Here is a 17030-nt window from a genome sequence, read left to right as displayed (position 1 = left end):
CATCCCCGCGGGAACCCCGCAGGAACTGCCTCCGTCCCTGCGGGAATCCCGCGGGTTCCGCGGGATTCCCGCGGGGACGGAAGCCGTGCAGCTCTCTACTCTGAAGCCCTCCTGGATACTGGTCTGACGCGTTTCATCTCCATACCAATCTTCCTTCTCTCCTCTAAAGTTCTTAGACAAATCAGAAGACGTTTTGCTGAAACATCAAGCCAGCATCAACGAATTAAAAAGGACGTTGAAGGAACCCAATAGTAAACTGGTACACAGGGAGAGAGATCGGAACCGGGAAAGAAGGCTACCGTCCTCGCCTGCCTCTTCCTCGCCTAAACATGAAGAGACACCAAAGGGAACTCCTGAAAAATCCAGTGAGGTCAGTTCTTTGCCAGCAGTTAAAATAATTTGACAGTATGTTTTATTCTGTATTATTCATAGTAAATGACGGCAGATAAAGACCTGTACCGGACATCTAGTCTGACCTCCAAGACGGCCAGAGCCGTCTCTGCCATTCTGTGCTGGGTGTACTCCTTCATGGTATCACTAACAGGGCAGTTGGTAAATTCACCACAGTGCCAACCACAGAAAGGCAATTGATACGATGCAGTCTTGGAAGAGAGGTTTTGTATTTTGTCGGTAGCATAAGGGAGGCAAAGAAAGTTTTTGATAAAATTGAACTGGTTGCCAGTTCAGGCCTGTATTGATTTCAAAGATTTTTTTTTGTTGTTTCACACTTAAATTGATCTTTGGCAAAGCTGCTTTTTATATAATGGTGCTAAGAATGACTAGTTTGGGCTATATATCCAAAAGGTAGATTCCTAAAGATAAGTTTGAACTCCCTTCTGCTTCCGTCTCTCGATTAACTTCCACTCAAAATTAGTTGTTCGCTGCTGTTTTTCCCGTTATGTGGAATTTGTTGCCGTTAGATCTGAGATCTGAATGTAATTATCTAGCTTTAGAAAATAACTGAAAACCTGGCTATTCAAGAAGTATTTTATTTGAAATGTATGTTTTATTTACTATGATTGTTTTCAAGTATGATTATTCTTTACTCCTGCTGCATTGGCGGTCTTTTACATTATTGTAAACTATCTGGAGCTCATGGTCGTGACGTTATATAAGAATTTTGTTTTTTAAGTTTAACTTTTGTATACTCACAGTCATTGTCAATTCATGATTAAGCCAGCAGTGTTGTTATCAACTTTTATTTTCTAATTTACCAATGATTATAAATAGAGCTATTTTAAGACAACTGTAACTGTGATTTGTAGCTCATTTGAGTACTGAAGTCTGTTTCTCCACTATTGATAGAAATTTTTGATGAGGTTCCCAAGCTTCATAATAGTGTTGATAGGTTTTAGGGGCCCTTTTACTAAGCCAGTGCCCAACGCACATCAATTTCGAGTTACCGCCTGGCTACCACGTGGCCCTTGCGGTAATTTCATTATTGACACGCGTCCGCTACATGCGCTGGAAAATATTTTTATTTTCTGACGTGCGGGTGGCAATCGGCACGTAGACCATTACCGTCCTGTTACCGCTAGGTCAATGGCTGGCAGTAAGGTCTCAGACCCAAAATGGATGCGAGGCAATTTTCATTTTGCCACATGTCCATTTTTGGCAAAAATTTAAAAAAGGCATTTTTTACAGGTGCGTATCTACACTACCGCAGGCTATTTTTTAGTGCGTCTTTGTAAAAGGACCCCATATTTCTTTGTTTTTTTTTTTTTTTTTTTTAAATATATTTTCTAATTTTAACCTTAAGATGTCATCCCCTTCTCCACTGAGATACACACCTACGCTCATAGCATATGATATGAATGTGATGTAAAACTTGCATACTTGGTCCTGTTTTGGCCATTTTCGGGACACAGACCACGGAAGTCTGCCTGGCACTGGCCTTGCTTCCCAACTACTAGAACTGTTGAAGCCCACTCCAGCCCATCCAGGTCTGTCTTGCCATATGTGGGACACAGACTGCCAGATTCTATATATATCGCGCCTTAATTTCTATAACATATCTACTATAATAATTTGCACCTCCAACGTTCTGAAGCTGACTCTGTGGCAAACTTCAGTGAAGGGTTCGTAAGTCTGTCACCATCTCTCTCTGTCCTGCCCTTGCGTCAAAACGTGATGATGTCGAAGGCAGAACAATGAGAGGGAAGGGCACGCTGCAGAGTTGCCAGGCAAAGGAACGCAACGTCAAACGCTTGAGGGTGTCATCGTCCCTCCCTCCCTCCCTTCCAGTTCCAGGCCCCCTCTCTCCGATTTTTAAAAGTCATCTTCACTTACCAAGTCAGGGTTACGGCAGCCGGCAACAGCGGTAAAACGCGTGCAGGCTCGGCCCTTCTCTCTCTCTCAGCTGTGGTCCCGCCCTCATTTCCTGTTTCCGCAAGGGCGGGACCACAGTTGAGAGAGAGAGAAGGGCCGAGCCTGCACGCGTTTTACCGCTGCTGCCGGCCGCCGTAACCCTGACTTGGTAAGTGAAGATGACTTTTAAAAATCGGAGGAAGGGAGGGACAACGACCCTGGACTTGGGAGGGAGGGGGGACCCTGGAACTGGGAGGAAGGAAGGGAGGGAGGGGGGACGACCCTGAAACTTGGAGGGAGGAGGGGGGGCGGAAGACGACCCTGGAACATGGAGGGAGGGGGGAGCCCTGGCACATACTCTCAATCTCACACACACACTGTCTCTCTCACAGACACACTTGCACCCAGTCTCACTCTCTCTCTGTCACACACACACACTCGTACATTCACTCTCTCTCTCACACACAGTCACTCTCACACACACACCGAGGAAAACCTTGCTAGCGCCCGTTTCATTTATGTCAGAAACGGGCCTTTTTTACTAGTTCTATTAAGGTGCAAGTAACTTAATTGGTTAACTAGCTAATCAGCACTGTCAATTGGATGTTACGCAATTATCAGCACTAAAATTGGCATTAATTAATATTTACGCGCACAACTCACTAAGCGTATTCTGTAACGTGGCGCACGTAAATTGTAAGTTGCATAGTTGAAAAGGGGGCATAACCATGGGCGGGGCGTGGGCATTTCTAAAATCTATGTGTGTTGTTATGGAATATACCCACTCTGTGCCTAATTTAGGCTTCTGGATTTACGCCAAATAAAATGTGGCGTAAATGGCCGTGACTAAATTTGGTTGCGTGGAGAGGAGCTAAGCGTATTCTATATACCGCATGGAAATTTAGGCATGCTTTAGAGAACACGCCTAGGCATATTTTTTTCCCTTGCGGAATTTTCAGGCGCCATATATAGACTCTAGCCCAGAATGTAGAAGTCTGCTTGGCAACTGGCCTTAATTCCCAACCAGTGAAGTTGCCGTCTAAACCTGAGTTGGTTTTCTTTTGATTCCATCCTCTTTCCTTATATGGATCCTTTGGGGTCCTTTTACTAGGGTGCGCAGTAAAGTGGCTTGTGGTAGTGTAGGAGTGGGTTTTGGGCACGGGCCAATCCATTTTTCAGTGCGCCTTTGAAAAAGGCCTTTTTTTTTTTTTGCCGAAAATGGATGTGTGGCAAAATCAAAATTGCCGTGTGTCCATTTTGGGTCTGAGACCTTACCGTCAGCCATTGGCCTAGCGGTGAAGAATCCGGGTGGTAATGACCTACTCATGTCAAATGCCACTTGGCGCGCATCCATTACGCGTGTCTGAAAAAAAAATTCAGATGCGCCTATCGGACACGCGCCAACAATGAAATTACCGCAAGAGCCACACGGTAGTTGGGCGGTAACTCCATTTTGGCACGCGTAGACGCTTATGCGGCTCAGTAAAAGGGCCCCTCTGTTTTTGTCCTACACATTCCTGAACTTTGCTACTACCTATATGTCCACCATCTCCATTCGGAGGGCATTCCAGTCACTGCAACTCCTTGTAACTCTGGGTAAGTCACTTAACCCTCCTTTGCTCCAGGTACAAAAACCGCTTGGATTGTAATCACAGAAAAAGCAGTGTATCAAATTCCATCCCCTTTCCCTGCTCTAGAACTCATAAAAATGAGCTTGGAGAAATTTATGTTCAGTGCAAAAATCATTTATGGACTTTTTCTGGTTTCTGTCTTTTCTTTCCTGTTCCTTTAATTTTATTTTTCTGCTGGGTGCTGGGGCTTCGTTCCCTGCTGCTGCAACAGGGCATAGAAGATCAAACAGTGGAAGATTTTGAGCCAGAGTCCGCTGCTGCTGCCGCCTTAACCATGGAGACTTTCACGCAAAAAAGCCTCGTCTCTTCTCCAGAGGTTGTCAGTCTTTCAAATCGTTTCTCAGTCTCTTTCACTCCCTTCTTCTTTAAGTCTCATTATTTTTGTAATCCAGTTGGGCTCTGTTGCAGTAATGTTTGACACAGGAGTAAATTCTTCTGTGTCTCCATAGCGAAGCCATTTCCAAAAAAGTTGACCGCCAGGCACAGTGGTTGGAATGGTGAGGGAAGTGGAAATGGGATAGAACGTTTGAGCGTAGCACATGCTGCAAGTCTCTTTCCAAAGTGCCCCCCCCCCCCCGGAAAACTCTCCTCACCTCCACTATGTGTTTCTTGTCCTTTTGCTTTATGTGTTCAAAACCAGATTGTTGTATCCTTTTTAGAACTGTAGGTTGACTGATTCCAAGTGTTGGTTGGCGAATGGAATCAAGTTTTGTATCCCAAAAAAATGTGAAACCAGAATCGTTCTAATGTTCGTGTTTGAAGAAGAAGCAGGAGAAAAGAGGATTTTAGAAAAAGTCTTTGCTTGTGGGATGGAAAGGGATTAAAAGTTGTGGTTGGAAAGCAGATAGTATTCATTTGATGCATCCGTAAAGATGTTAGAATTTCACGTGAAACAATGCCGTGCAATTGGGCACCAAAACTCTCATTGCAGTTACCATTTTAAAATTTGGTGTCGGCATAGTAAGAAAGAGTTATTAACCCCCATGTTCTATAAATGTCGCCAAAAATTGTGCATGCAAATTTGAGCGCACACCCAATTTGTGTGTGAAATATAATTAAATGAGTAAATCAGCGCCAATAATTAGTTTTTTAACAAGCAATTGTTGGCACTGATTAGGTTTAATCGGAATATGCGCGCATAAATTTAGGCACAGGATCTGCGCTTAAATTGTACGTGCGAATAAAAATAAAAGGAAGCGTGGAAATGGGAAGGTCATGGGTAGGCGTAAAACAGGAGAGCAACAAAGAAGGAACCTCTCGTAAATGGTGTCCAAAAAAGGGAGACCCGACACGACTCGTGTTTCGGCCCTACCGGCCTGCATCAGGGGTCTAGGAATCTGTCGTGCAATTCATGCTCCTTGATTAGTCGTCAAACAGCAAAGTCTCCACTGGGTGATCTCTCAGACACAAATGCAGTCCAAATCGCTGTGTCTGTATCTGTTTTAGAAAATTTTAATAAAGATTTTTTTGGAACACCATCTGCAAGAGGTTCCTTTCTTGTTGCTCTACTGTTTTATGCCTGGCGTTTTTCCTTCAGTGCAGTGTTTTCCTTCTGTTGGCGACTGTCAAGGTCATGGGTACATCAGAGACGTTCCTAGCAATTACACGCGTTGTTATAAAATAAATGGGGGATATGTGCCTAATTTAGACACGTACATTTGCACCGCATTTCAGTGGTGCAAAATGGCTGCGCTGAAAGATGTAACTCCCGGGCATAAATGCTGTTCTATAAACCGTGCCTAAATTTCAGTGTAGCTTATAGAATAACGCTTTTTTTCGGCGCAGACTGTTTTAGCGCCATAGATAGAATTCATCCCAGTGTGTGTAGATGTAAGTGTCCACCTTATAGACTTGCTGTTTAAGGGGCCCTTTTACAAAGGCATTCTGAAAAATGGCCTGCGGTAGCGTAGACGCATGTTTTGGGCGCGCGCAGAATCATTTTTCAGCGCACCTGTAAAAAATGCCTTTTAAAAACCTTTTTGCTGAAAATGGACGTGCGGCAAAATGAAAATTGCCACCTGTCCATTTTGGGTCTGAGACCTTAACGCCAGCCATTGACCTAGCGAAAAAGACTCGCGTGGTAACCGGGCAGTAATGACCCACGCATGTCAAATGCCACTTGGTGCACACCCAATATATGCGTCTGAAAATAAAAATGATTTTTTTTGGACACACATCAAAAATAAAATTACCGCAAGAGCCGTGCGGTAACTCTACTTTTGGCATCTGTTGGGCGCACATAGACGCTTACGCAGCTTAGTAAAAGGGCCCCTAAATAACTGGGCTGACCCCGATGGTGCAGTGGTAGTGCTGTTTTCTAGCTCAAAGTCTTCTGCACCCCAGGCTGGTTGGAGCTGAGTATGTAGCGGACACAGTGATTTAAGTGGGCAGGACAGGCTGCTACTTGCTTAAATTGCTCAGGTGCTCAATCACCAATATTCAGCAGCAGTTAACCAGGCAGTGCCGCTGAATATTGGCTCTGACCGGCCAGGACAGGGTTCGGCACTGGGGAGCAGCTGGCAGTTAAGCAGGTGCCACCAATGTTCAGTGCCAGCACCAGCATAGCTAAGCGGGCAAATTGAGGACAGGGGACCTGCATAAGCTGTGGCGGCCAGCACCGGAACATTTAGCCTTAGATATTCAATGCCAGTGTCCACACTTGGCCTGGCACTGAATATCAGGGGCTAATTTAGCCAATCACATTCAGCATTTTAAAAAATGCTGACTGCCGTTGGCTAGATATTGACCCTGGGTGGAGAACCGTAATCATTGCACAATTGCAACCCCTAGTGGCCAGATTTAAGACCAGCAGTTGCAGGGTTCTGCAAGAGGCCCTGGTATATGGACCTGGCTGAAGACTCATTGTGATGGGAGGGGATATGAAGCAGAGGGAGAAAAAACTGTGACTATGCCGGCCAATATTCAGCCAGCTGTGGTCAATGTTTTCTTGAACACTGACCGTCGCTTGCTAAATTAGCCCCAGATATAGCCAGTGCTAATTGCACCGGCACTGGCCACCAGAGCTTATGTGGGTCCTGGCTGAAATTCATCCGGGGCCCACATAAGACAATTATGAACCCCTGAAGAAGCCAGCCTTGTTGAGTGAAACGGTGGCCCCGTCGGGTGTACCGGATAAGTTCTCTTTTTTTTTTTGCCTTATGAAGGCGCTTGTTCAAGAATGTCAAGTTAGTATTGTAAAGACATGGGAAATTAAGTTTCACACCTGATTGGTGCAATAATTCACAAAAAACCTTGGTATGCAATGGCCACAGCCGTGCTAAGAAGACACGTTTATTGGAATGGATACGTTCGCATTGGATCGGCAGTCTTCATTTTTGCAGATAAGTGTCCTATGGTTACAACTCAGTGACCAAGATGTGGTTTTAAAATGACAAATATAATGAAAAGCAAAAAGTGAAAAAAAATAATAAAAGGAAAATACAGAGGATTTTTGAGCCTGGTGAGGAAGTGTGCTCAACTGAAAGTCCCATATGAATAATTGGATAGATCGCTGAACTTCTGAAGCCTTTTTCCTCCGAGAAGAATATAATTAGACTTAGTAATAGATTTAATAGCTTGTATTGTTAAATATTGGACTAATTATAAGCTAGAATCACAGTTGAAAATATTGGGAGTAACTTTAGATAATACACCTTTTTTTTGAACCTCATGTCCAATTGCTGTCCGTTAAGGTGTTTGCGATTACTTTGGAAGTTGAGGTGTATGAGATCGTATTTCAAAGCTAATGTTTTCCGCTTGATAGTTCAAGTACTTATGCTGAGTCATGTGGATTATTGTAATATCATCTACATAGGTTGTACTGAAGCTATCCTTAGGAGGATCCAGCTATTGCAAAACACAGCAGCACGTATGATTTTTAAAGCCTCAAGGTTTGAGAGCGTCAAACCTCTACTTGCGAGGCTTCACTGCCTTCCTGTTGAGGACCATGCGGCTTTCGAGCCCTGCTGTTTGGTCTTTCCAGGTTCACATGGTTCTGCTCCATTATACATGTTACCACTGATATCGTTAATAGGTCAAAATTATGCACCTAGTTCTAGCTCACGACATTATTAATGCTTCCAATGTCCTTCACCACTAGGGGTTAAATATAAATCTATATTAGAAGCTTCTTTTATCAAGCAGCTAAATGGTGGAATAGACTACCAAATTTCGTTAGCCATCAGTTCAACTATGGTATTTTTTTGGAAAGCTCTTAAAACCCGGCTATTCCAAAAGCTGGCATTAACTTGATATTTGTTATGAATTTTGTGTATTTCTGTCTATATTTGGTTAGGTCATTGCTGATTGCTGTTGTTAAGACACAATTCTTTCTAAGGTTCTAAACTGTTGTAATTCTAGGATTATGTCCTATCTTCTTAGCCGCATCGATCTTTTGTTTTTTTGTTGTTGTTGTTTTTTTGCGGCATATAAATATTAGATGTAATGTAATGTACAAAGATGAGAGGGTGACCAAAAGGGGGTGGCCCATGAGGAAACAACATCCTGAGATGCTTCTAAAAAAAAAAAAAGCTGTCAGATTTAAGGAATCTGAATTGGCCACCCGTTCCCTCCTAGATGTTCTGTTTTATGACATCTGCCACTTACGTGTGTTAAGTGCCGTCATTTACACATGCAGAACACTGAGTGATGCAGTCTTCTTTGAAACTTGTTTCTATATAAAGATAACTACTCCTGCTGTTTGAGCCTCCAAAAGATGTGTATTTCCCTGTATTTTACAAAAGGCTTCATGTTCAATGAGCTTTTTGTAAGTTACTTTGCTAATTGTAAACACTTCCACTTAGGCATTTTGGCTTTGCGTTGTAGCACATGAGAAACTGGAGACAATTCTCAAAGTCTGCGTCATTGTATAGTCCATGAGCACATTGTAATCACTGCCTCTGCAGCTAATTCTGAGAGGTAGCTTCCCTTTGAGAACTGCCGGTGATTATACAGTATGATCATGCTCTGCAAGCAAAGATCTGTTAGAAGACATCACAAATAGAACTGAAAATCCAATCTGTGTGTTGGTTCTTTACCCCACCCTTTCCTCATGCCCCTCAGGAATGCCTCCCCTCATTCTGGCTAAAAGTACTTGTACTGTGAAAGCTGCATGTATTTTTAGCCAGGTAAGGACAACAACAGACAGCAGAGGTGGTCCAGAGAAGGAGAAGACAATCATTGGTTTGCCACATGCAATTTCTTTACGATGACCCAACTTGGCCAAGTTTCAACACTATGCCTTCATCAGGGGTCAACAGGCTCATCAATGAAGAAAAAAAACAAGTGGAACTTGTCAGTATATTCCTTTCTGGTCTTCCCGCAGCCAAAAATTCGCACTTGTGTCAAAACACCATTATTCAAATTAGGCCACTTGCTTTTTTCTTCATTGATGAGTCTGTTGACCCCTGATGAAGGTATAGGGGCTCATTTTCAAAGCACTTAGCCTTACAAAGTTCCATAGATTACAATGTAACTGTATAAGTCTAAGTGCTTTGAAAATACGCCTCATAGTGTTGAAACTTGGCTGAGTCGGGTCATTGCACAATAAATGGCATATGTCAGACCAACGATTGTCTTCTCCTTCTCTGGACAACCTCTGCTTTCGGTTGCTGTTTGTGTTGATACTGCAGAGCATTTCTTCCTGTTTTGTCTCTTCTTAGCCAGGCAAACCAATTTACCCAGGTAAATCACTATTTATGCCATGGATAAAAGGTTTTGAAAATTGCCCGCAATAACTAAATCTAAAATCTGGATTTTTTTTGTTTTTGTTTTGGAGGGGGGACGACTTGTATTTAAAACTATGTCAGAAAATCCCTTTTCATATTATCCATTGGGCTAAGATGTATATTAGGAAACTGGGGACAGAATGCTCTTAAACAATTACCCATTGGTCATAAACAATTGTAATTAGTTTTAGTTTTTTATTGCAGTATGGTACCGTTTGTCCAAATTCTGCATTCCTTGTTATCCTCTTAGGTGAAGCACATATTTTCCATGATCAAGAAAACTACTTCCAAGAAAGAAAGAAAAAGAATCTTTCATCAAGAAAGTCCCAGAATCTATAGTTCCTGGGCTTTTTAAAATGCCTCTTAAACACTGTAAATGTCAAGGTTTTTCTTTTAAAGGTAGAACTTTTACACTTGAGAACAGTATGCAAGTGACTGGATGATTTCATGTTCATGCTAACTCTTCTTGCTCCAATTAAAATACAGGGCTCGGAGCACTGGGTATTTATAGAGAGACAGACACCTGGTCTGGAAGAGCTAACTCTAATGGAAACTAGAGAGCTCCAGAAGGACAAGTCTGGCAAATATGTATTGATGAATTTTGCTGAAGAACAGCTCCAGAAAGATGCAACGAGGAAAGAGCCAAAAGCAGGAAGTGCTGAAAAGGAAGAGGAATTATGTGAAGGAAAAATAGTGACTGGTGCTCTGGAAGAATATAAACTCCAAGCTACAGGTGAAGCTGAGGTACATGAGAAAGAAGACAATGAAGAAATTGGTCGGGGAAATGAAACACGAAGAAAGAAAGAGAGTCAAGAAGACTGGGAGGAAAAAGTGGTGGCCATCAATAAACAGGAACACGGCATATGTCAGATGAAAGACGTAGCTAAGCGAGAGAAGGCAACTGAAGTTTGTCAAGCTGAACAAAGACAGGTCTTTAAGTTGTCCTTGCTAGAACCTGAAGAATTCAATGAAAGTCATGAAGAGTCTGGGTCCTCAGATTCACCTACAGAAAGATCACAGTCAACCAGTTCCTACATAAAGCCGAACATTAAAAACATAGATTCTAATAATTCAGAAGAGATCTTCTACCCAGAGGTGGGAAAGCAGGATGCCAAAGCTCATATCAAAGTGGAAGACAAAAAGATGGAAGAACTTTTTGCCTCTGTCAGAGAAAGACGGGAACCAAGAAGGGACATTTCAGAGGAAACAGCAGACACCTCTGAACTTTATTCCTTAAAACAAAAAGTGACTGTCGCAGCACACATAATGGAAAAGTATGATTGCCAGTCCCTTTCCTCAAAAGATGATAAAGAAATATTAGATGAACACAGGACAATGTTTAAAGATACAGATAGTGAAAAGCTTACAGGAAGTTCTGGCGTGCTAGAAATTCAAGAATCTGCAGAAGTAAAAGAAACAGCTTTGCTTGAAAGCAAGGCTGACTCTTACTCTCCTGCAGAAAGAAGGTCTGACAGTTTTTTGCAAGAGATGCTGCATGAATTGAGGTCTGGTTTTCCACTCCTGGAGAATGGAGACATTGAGTGTTCAGCAGTAAAAGACAGAAGGAAACCTGACACACAGAACAATGACACAGACCACATCTTGGAAAAATCTCAGAAAGAGAGCAAGCTAAGTTTTCCTGAGAAGCAGGAAAGGATGTATGAGTCTGTAGAAACAACACTGGGAAAAACAGAATCTGATACAAAGAGAAAATCTAAGACACAATATGAGATGAAAGAAAGTAAATCAGAGGAGAATTTCACAGAGCTGAAGTCTGCAGGTTCTCCAGGAACGTTTGAGGAAGATGCTAAGGTGCCGTGTCCTCCAAAGGCTGCAAAAAAAGGTGCATTGCCTCAGGCTTCATGGCCTGTAACAGAATCAAAAAATTCAAAAGGACTGCTAGAAAAGGACACTGACTTTTTCCATCCTATTACTTTGACAGAAGGTAAAGAAAAGGCACTGGTCACTAATGATAAACAAAAGGCAGAAAATGTATCTGTGAAGGGTCATTCTGTTTTCACAGGTTTTGCAACTCGAGAACCCAAGGAAGTGGATGCAGAATTCAGTGTATTTTATGTTGAAGGTAGCCAGAAAGAATCCTTAGACAAGCTAAAAAAGGCAGAAGTTGAAACCATAGGACATACGGAAAGGAAAGTAGATAGAGGTGACTCAGATCACCCACTTCCCACTGAGAAACAGACAACTGTGAAGTATCCGGCAGTTCATACTCCTCATAATGGTTTGTCTTCCACACATCTACAAGCAGAAATGCAAAAAAAGAAGCATTTAGATGCAGAAAGGAACACAATCAAGAATCATTCACGGGTGGAACTTGCTAATAAAAGAACTACAAATCTGTGCAGAATAGTATATGTGGATTGTGTAAACGTCAAGCAAAGGGCTGTTCAAGGGGAACCTTCCCAAGCTGCAGGGTTGATGGAGAACATTTCTGCTGGATCAGATCGTGAAGGGGAGCGTGGAGAAGAACTCGGTTCTCCTGAATCTGGCTGTGAAATCACACTGACGGGAGCAGGGGTAACTCTTAGAATGAGCTGTCCCACTGGAAGTACATCGCATGCTCTGGCTGACCCTTTAATTCTTTCTTTCATCATGTCAAATGGCACCACGCATTCATTGGTTGGAAACGGGATTGTTTTGCATCAGTGTTTTATGTGTATGTAATGTGGTCTGACTCATTGCTAACTGCGGGACTGCTGACCTACTGCTGCTGATCAACCAGACCACATGCTTGTGTTATGTGAATTCCTCAAGGTTTGGCCACAAAATGACCACAATTAAGAAATTAAAAACAGGAAGGGAGTAGGGGTCTCCAGGCTTGATTATACCACATCCTGCAAGTGGCATTCTCGTGCTTTTGGCTTGGTTTTGCATCTTTTAATTTTTCATCCTCTCTTGCTTTGCTCATATGTCTGTTCATCCCTACACCCCATGCTTACATGCACTGGGAAGGCTGATAGCTGGATGATCAATAGCTTTTCCACTGCTCTGTAAACCTCAAGCTCAGCTCCTGTACAGGTTATTTCTCCCCTGTAAGACTAACACTTTTCTCTAATCCAGAGCCGAACTCAAGAGTCGGTTTGGGAAGAAAAGGACTTCACTGGCCCAACAATTAAATCCATCACGAATGAAGAAAATTTAAAGGCTGCTGTCCCATTGGTCTTCAAGGTCTCAATGCTGTTTACTAACTGATCCTAACCATAATTTGAAAAATCCATCTTAACCAACTAAGGATTGTATGCTTTTGATTTATCCCTTCCTTGTTGCAAAGCCACTCTATGTACGCTTAGCATAGTAGTTTTCGAACTCAGTTTTCCATACCTCTCAACCTTCTAGGAATTGAATAAGGGACACAGTACCTGGGCTGGGATTACATAACAGTAATAAGGGATATTTTATACAGTTAATGGGTGTTGTGACGGTCCTCCCTTCGGACCATTCCTAATAAAATTTGAACATTGTAACTCAAGGAAGTTGCACCAATCGGGACATTTGTAACTTTGAATCTCTTCTGAAGCCGTTGAGAGATATGTACTACATTAAAGAGACGCTGGCTGAGGAGAGTTTTCCCCCTTCCCTCCCCTGCTGTGGTATTATTGTCAATTACACTGATCTATTCCCCATTTTATCTTGTGCTTGGTCAATGATGAACATGCTGTGATATTTTAAGAAGTTGTACATTTTGATTGATCTCTGCGTATTCTTAGTTTCAAATTGTAGAACAAGAACATACAAATATCTGGTCAAAGCTACCCTTGTTTCATTGTCTCAGTAGGGTTGCACCAAGGCCAGAAGGGAAATAAGAGCATATGATAGGGCTGGAAACAGACCTTAGGTTCCTACTTCCCTGCTTTTGTCCACATACTGAGTATTACATAAATATGATCAACTTCTGAGGTCCCTAAATATCTCCTAAATAAATATGGCGTGTAAAAAAAGAGATTTAATAACTTATTTTCCCACTAATTATTGTGCTATAAGTACAAAGTGGTTGAGAGTTTTTGAGGACAAGAGGCTTCAGGTTAATTATGTCACAACTATCCTGTTTTTGTGAAGGCAATTCATTAGAACAGATCATAAATTGATAATAGATTAAATATTTCTTTGTTCATTTTAATCTGTCTATGGTTTCAATAGATAACATGTTATTTTTGCCAGAGACATAATTTAAATAAACAACAACAAAAAACAAACAAACATGCAATTGGAATGTTAAATGGTTGTATGTTAAAATCCTTTTCATAGATTTTCTCAGTGAAATTGACAACTTTGTTTGCATCATCTTAAATTTATCTGAGCTTTTGCTTTGGTCTTTATTTTTTCACTTTCTCTGTTATTTGGATGCTCAGTTTGATACCCCGTGACTAGTATGTATAAGTGTCTTAAATGTATCTTATTTCCACGTCTCCGCTTCTATCAATCTCAAATTATGCCCTTGAACTTATTCTGGTGAAAGTTTGAGATTGATCTGTTGACTGTTTATTTTCCGAGTTTACAAGGAAATAACTTATTACCGAGTTACCGATGCTGAAGAATAGTTTTACTTGACATTTGCTGGAGAAACTAGTATGGTGTGTTACCCTGAACCTTCTGTATTCTTGTTTTCATGAACCCCCTACCGCTTGTTCAGTACTTACAGTCTCCGTGTCTCTCCGACATTGTGTTTCATTCAGAGAGTTGAACTAAGAGAGGGTTCGGAGGAGAGCATGAAGTTTGCTCGGCACAAGGTGGCAGAAAGTGATGATATGGGGGAGGATGAACAAGACCAAGAAAAGGACTCAGTGTTTTTGAAAGATAACCATCTGGCTATTGAACGGAAATGTTCAAGTATCACTGTGAGTTCGGCATCCAGCTTAGAAGCTGAGGTTGATTTCACCACGATTGGTGACTTCCATGGAATGGCCTTTGAAGATTTTACGAAGAGTTTACCTGACCTCGATAAAGACAAGAGTGATACAGAAGAAAGCCCGATGCTGTATCAGGATTTTGAAAAGCCCACATATGTCCAGGAGGCCACCAAAGAAGTCTTTGAAGAGAGAGTTTCCCATCATATCCCTGAAAAATCCCACATTGAGGTACAAGGCAGAAGCATGCCAGAATGCCTCGTATTTGTTGTCCTTCCTCTGTTTTGCCTGGTTGTACATTTAACACTGCATGATCAGTCCGTTCTTCACACAACAGCTCAGAAGAGCATACCAGTTTCATAGTAACTTACAAACATTTTGAGTATTGTCCAAGAATGTTGTCATCTGTTTTGCATGTTCTGTTTTCAAAGCATGATTTGTATATTATCGGTGTGTTTATGCAGAATTTTTTAATCAAGTTGCCAGAAAATTAAGCTTCTCTATTTGGCTGAAAAATCAAAAACAAAATTTGAGCTTGGCACCGTATGACTGACGTCTATTTTACCACTTTATGCTGTAATTATAAAAATAAAGGAGAAAAAGACCTCAGACAAGCCCGCTCAATTCTAGCACAAGGTGCTTATAGCTGGGGCTGTATTTTCAGCTCGTCGATCAGAAAAACCTCCTTCATGTCAAAACACAGTTTAATGCGATAAACTCTTTTTAATGGTGAATTATTAAATTCCATCCGAAAATGTGACAAAACATTTATCTTTTAAGATGATTGCAAAACCCGACGGGGTTTCCGTTTCACAACAGCTTCGTCAGGGGTTAAACTTTAAGGACGTGCTGTTATTACTCAATCTCAGCTTCAACACATGGTGCGACAAAAACTATGCAGTGTTTGTCACCTTCCGAAGCACCGCTGTCATGCACTCAGTTGTGTCATGAGTTTATCACATTACATTGTGTTTTGATATTAAGGAGGTTTTTCTGACTGATGATCTGAAAATACAGTTCTAGCCATAAGCACCTTGTGCTAACGTTGAGAAGGGGCATCTGAGGTCTTTTCTGTCTTTATTTGCTATAAAAAAGGTGCCGGTACTCAAATGCTAGGCCACCCTTCAGCAGTGGGGTGATCACTGAGGGACCCACCCCATAATAGCCAGGCCCCCTGCAACCAGTCACAGAATCTATTACAAGACAGAATTGGTGTGTAAAGCCTGACCTCTATCATTAAAACTTGGGGTCCATGGGTCAATTTTAGCAGGCAATGAAAAAGGTGCCGGTGCTCAGTACCCCCTCAAAAAAAGCCCTACAGCATTGAAAATGGTAAAATAGACATCGATCATACAGTACCAAGCTCAGATTTTGTTTCTGATGTTTCCTGTATTGAGTGAGCTTTGGATTTTTCTCTGAATTTGTTGTTTATAAGAACACCTCTATGTGGCTGGCATCTGGCCTCTCCAGCTCATGTATGCATGGAATTGATTTTGCATTTCAGCTTGAATGTCGCATGAATAGATCAAATTGCATGTATCTATCTGAAAAGTCTAGAGAGCAATTAGTCTGTGTCAGTGATAATACTTTTTCCTGTTGATGTATAATGTATGGTCTATGGTCTATATCTTATCACAATTAGCAAATGCAAAGAGAAATCTAGCAGAAAATACATTCTGGTTAGCAGAACCTGGATATTCATAGGCACTAGAAAAAAAACAAGAGAAGCTGTGAAGTCCACACATGCACAAGAAGTCAAAAACAATGGACCCAGGAAGGAAAATAAACCTGGGTCAGATGATTGTGATAAATATATAAATAGTATTCGTCAAGAACAAAAAGCACACATCTCAGAATAAAATAGTTAGCATCACCGTGTTTCATCGAAATGGCTGCATCAGGGGTAACGAATAAAACAAGCAAGTGAAGTATCAGAAACATCAATTAATGAGATATATTAATCCACAGGAAGCACTTTCCAGAAAACAAAAATCAAGTTCACCAGCAGAGGTCTCACTATCTAATAAATACTGAATTTCGATCCAGAGACACCATCTATATATCTGGGTAGTGCTAGAGCTGATTATAGATGAAGCCAGGGCAGGCCCAGTTCCAGCGAAAAGGCTGTTCTCTAAGTTATCCAAATAAGTCACGTTGTTTGCCCCTTAACGCAACTTAATGCCCTAATGCTGGTGAACTTTGGTCACCGTGGGTTGCATAGTAATGCGATGCAAAACACTTTAAATGTATGTAAAGCAGCTCATTGCTATGTAAAAACCATAAAGTGACTTGCGATGTGGACCAAGTACATACTGCAAGTCACATTATGGTCATAAAATCATGGTAAAATAACCCTAGCCAAAAGCTGGGATCACTGGGTCTCAGAGACGTGGCCTGATAATCCTTGGCCTGGCCTTAAAGGGGCCATGGGACTGCTCGCATACCCCCCCCCCCCCCCCATTTCTACACCACATCCCTGATTACCCCCTCCGGATGAAGACGTC

General features: G+C 41.8%; 1 protein-coding gene across 5 annotated transcripts in view; it reads left to right on the top strand.

Moving 5' to 3' along the window:
* The window catches only part of EPB41L1 (erythrocyte membrane protein band 4.1 like 1), a 302903-nt gene that overhangs the window by 263676 nt on the left and 22197 nt on the right, over positions 1-17030 (top strand). The window contains exons 14-17 of one of the 5 annotated variants that reach the window (XM_030211257.1): positions 170-370; positions 4150-4254; positions 12743-12850; positions 14356-14757. In XM_030211257.1, coding sequence (XP_030067117.1) covers positions 170-370; positions 4150-4254; positions 12743-12850; positions 14356-14757 — 816 coding nt within the window. The remainder of the gene's footprint in view (positions 1-169; positions 371-4149; positions 4255-12742; positions 12851-14355; positions 14758-17030) is intronic. The other 4 variants (XM_030211258.1, XM_030211259.1, XM_030211260.1 and 1 more) reach the window with 4 other exon arrangements.

This window comes from Microcaecilia unicolor, chromosome 8 (genome assembly GCF_901765095.1).
Source record: "Microcaecilia unicolor chromosome 8, aMicUni1.1, whole genome shotgun sequence".
Classification (NCBI taxonomy): domain Eukaryota; kingdom Metazoa; phylum Chordata; class Amphibia; order Gymnophiona; family Siphonopidae; genus Microcaecilia; species Microcaecilia unicolor.
The sequence above is the reverse complement of the archived record's forward strand: the minus strand, read 5'-3'. Positions and strand labels throughout refer to the sequence as shown.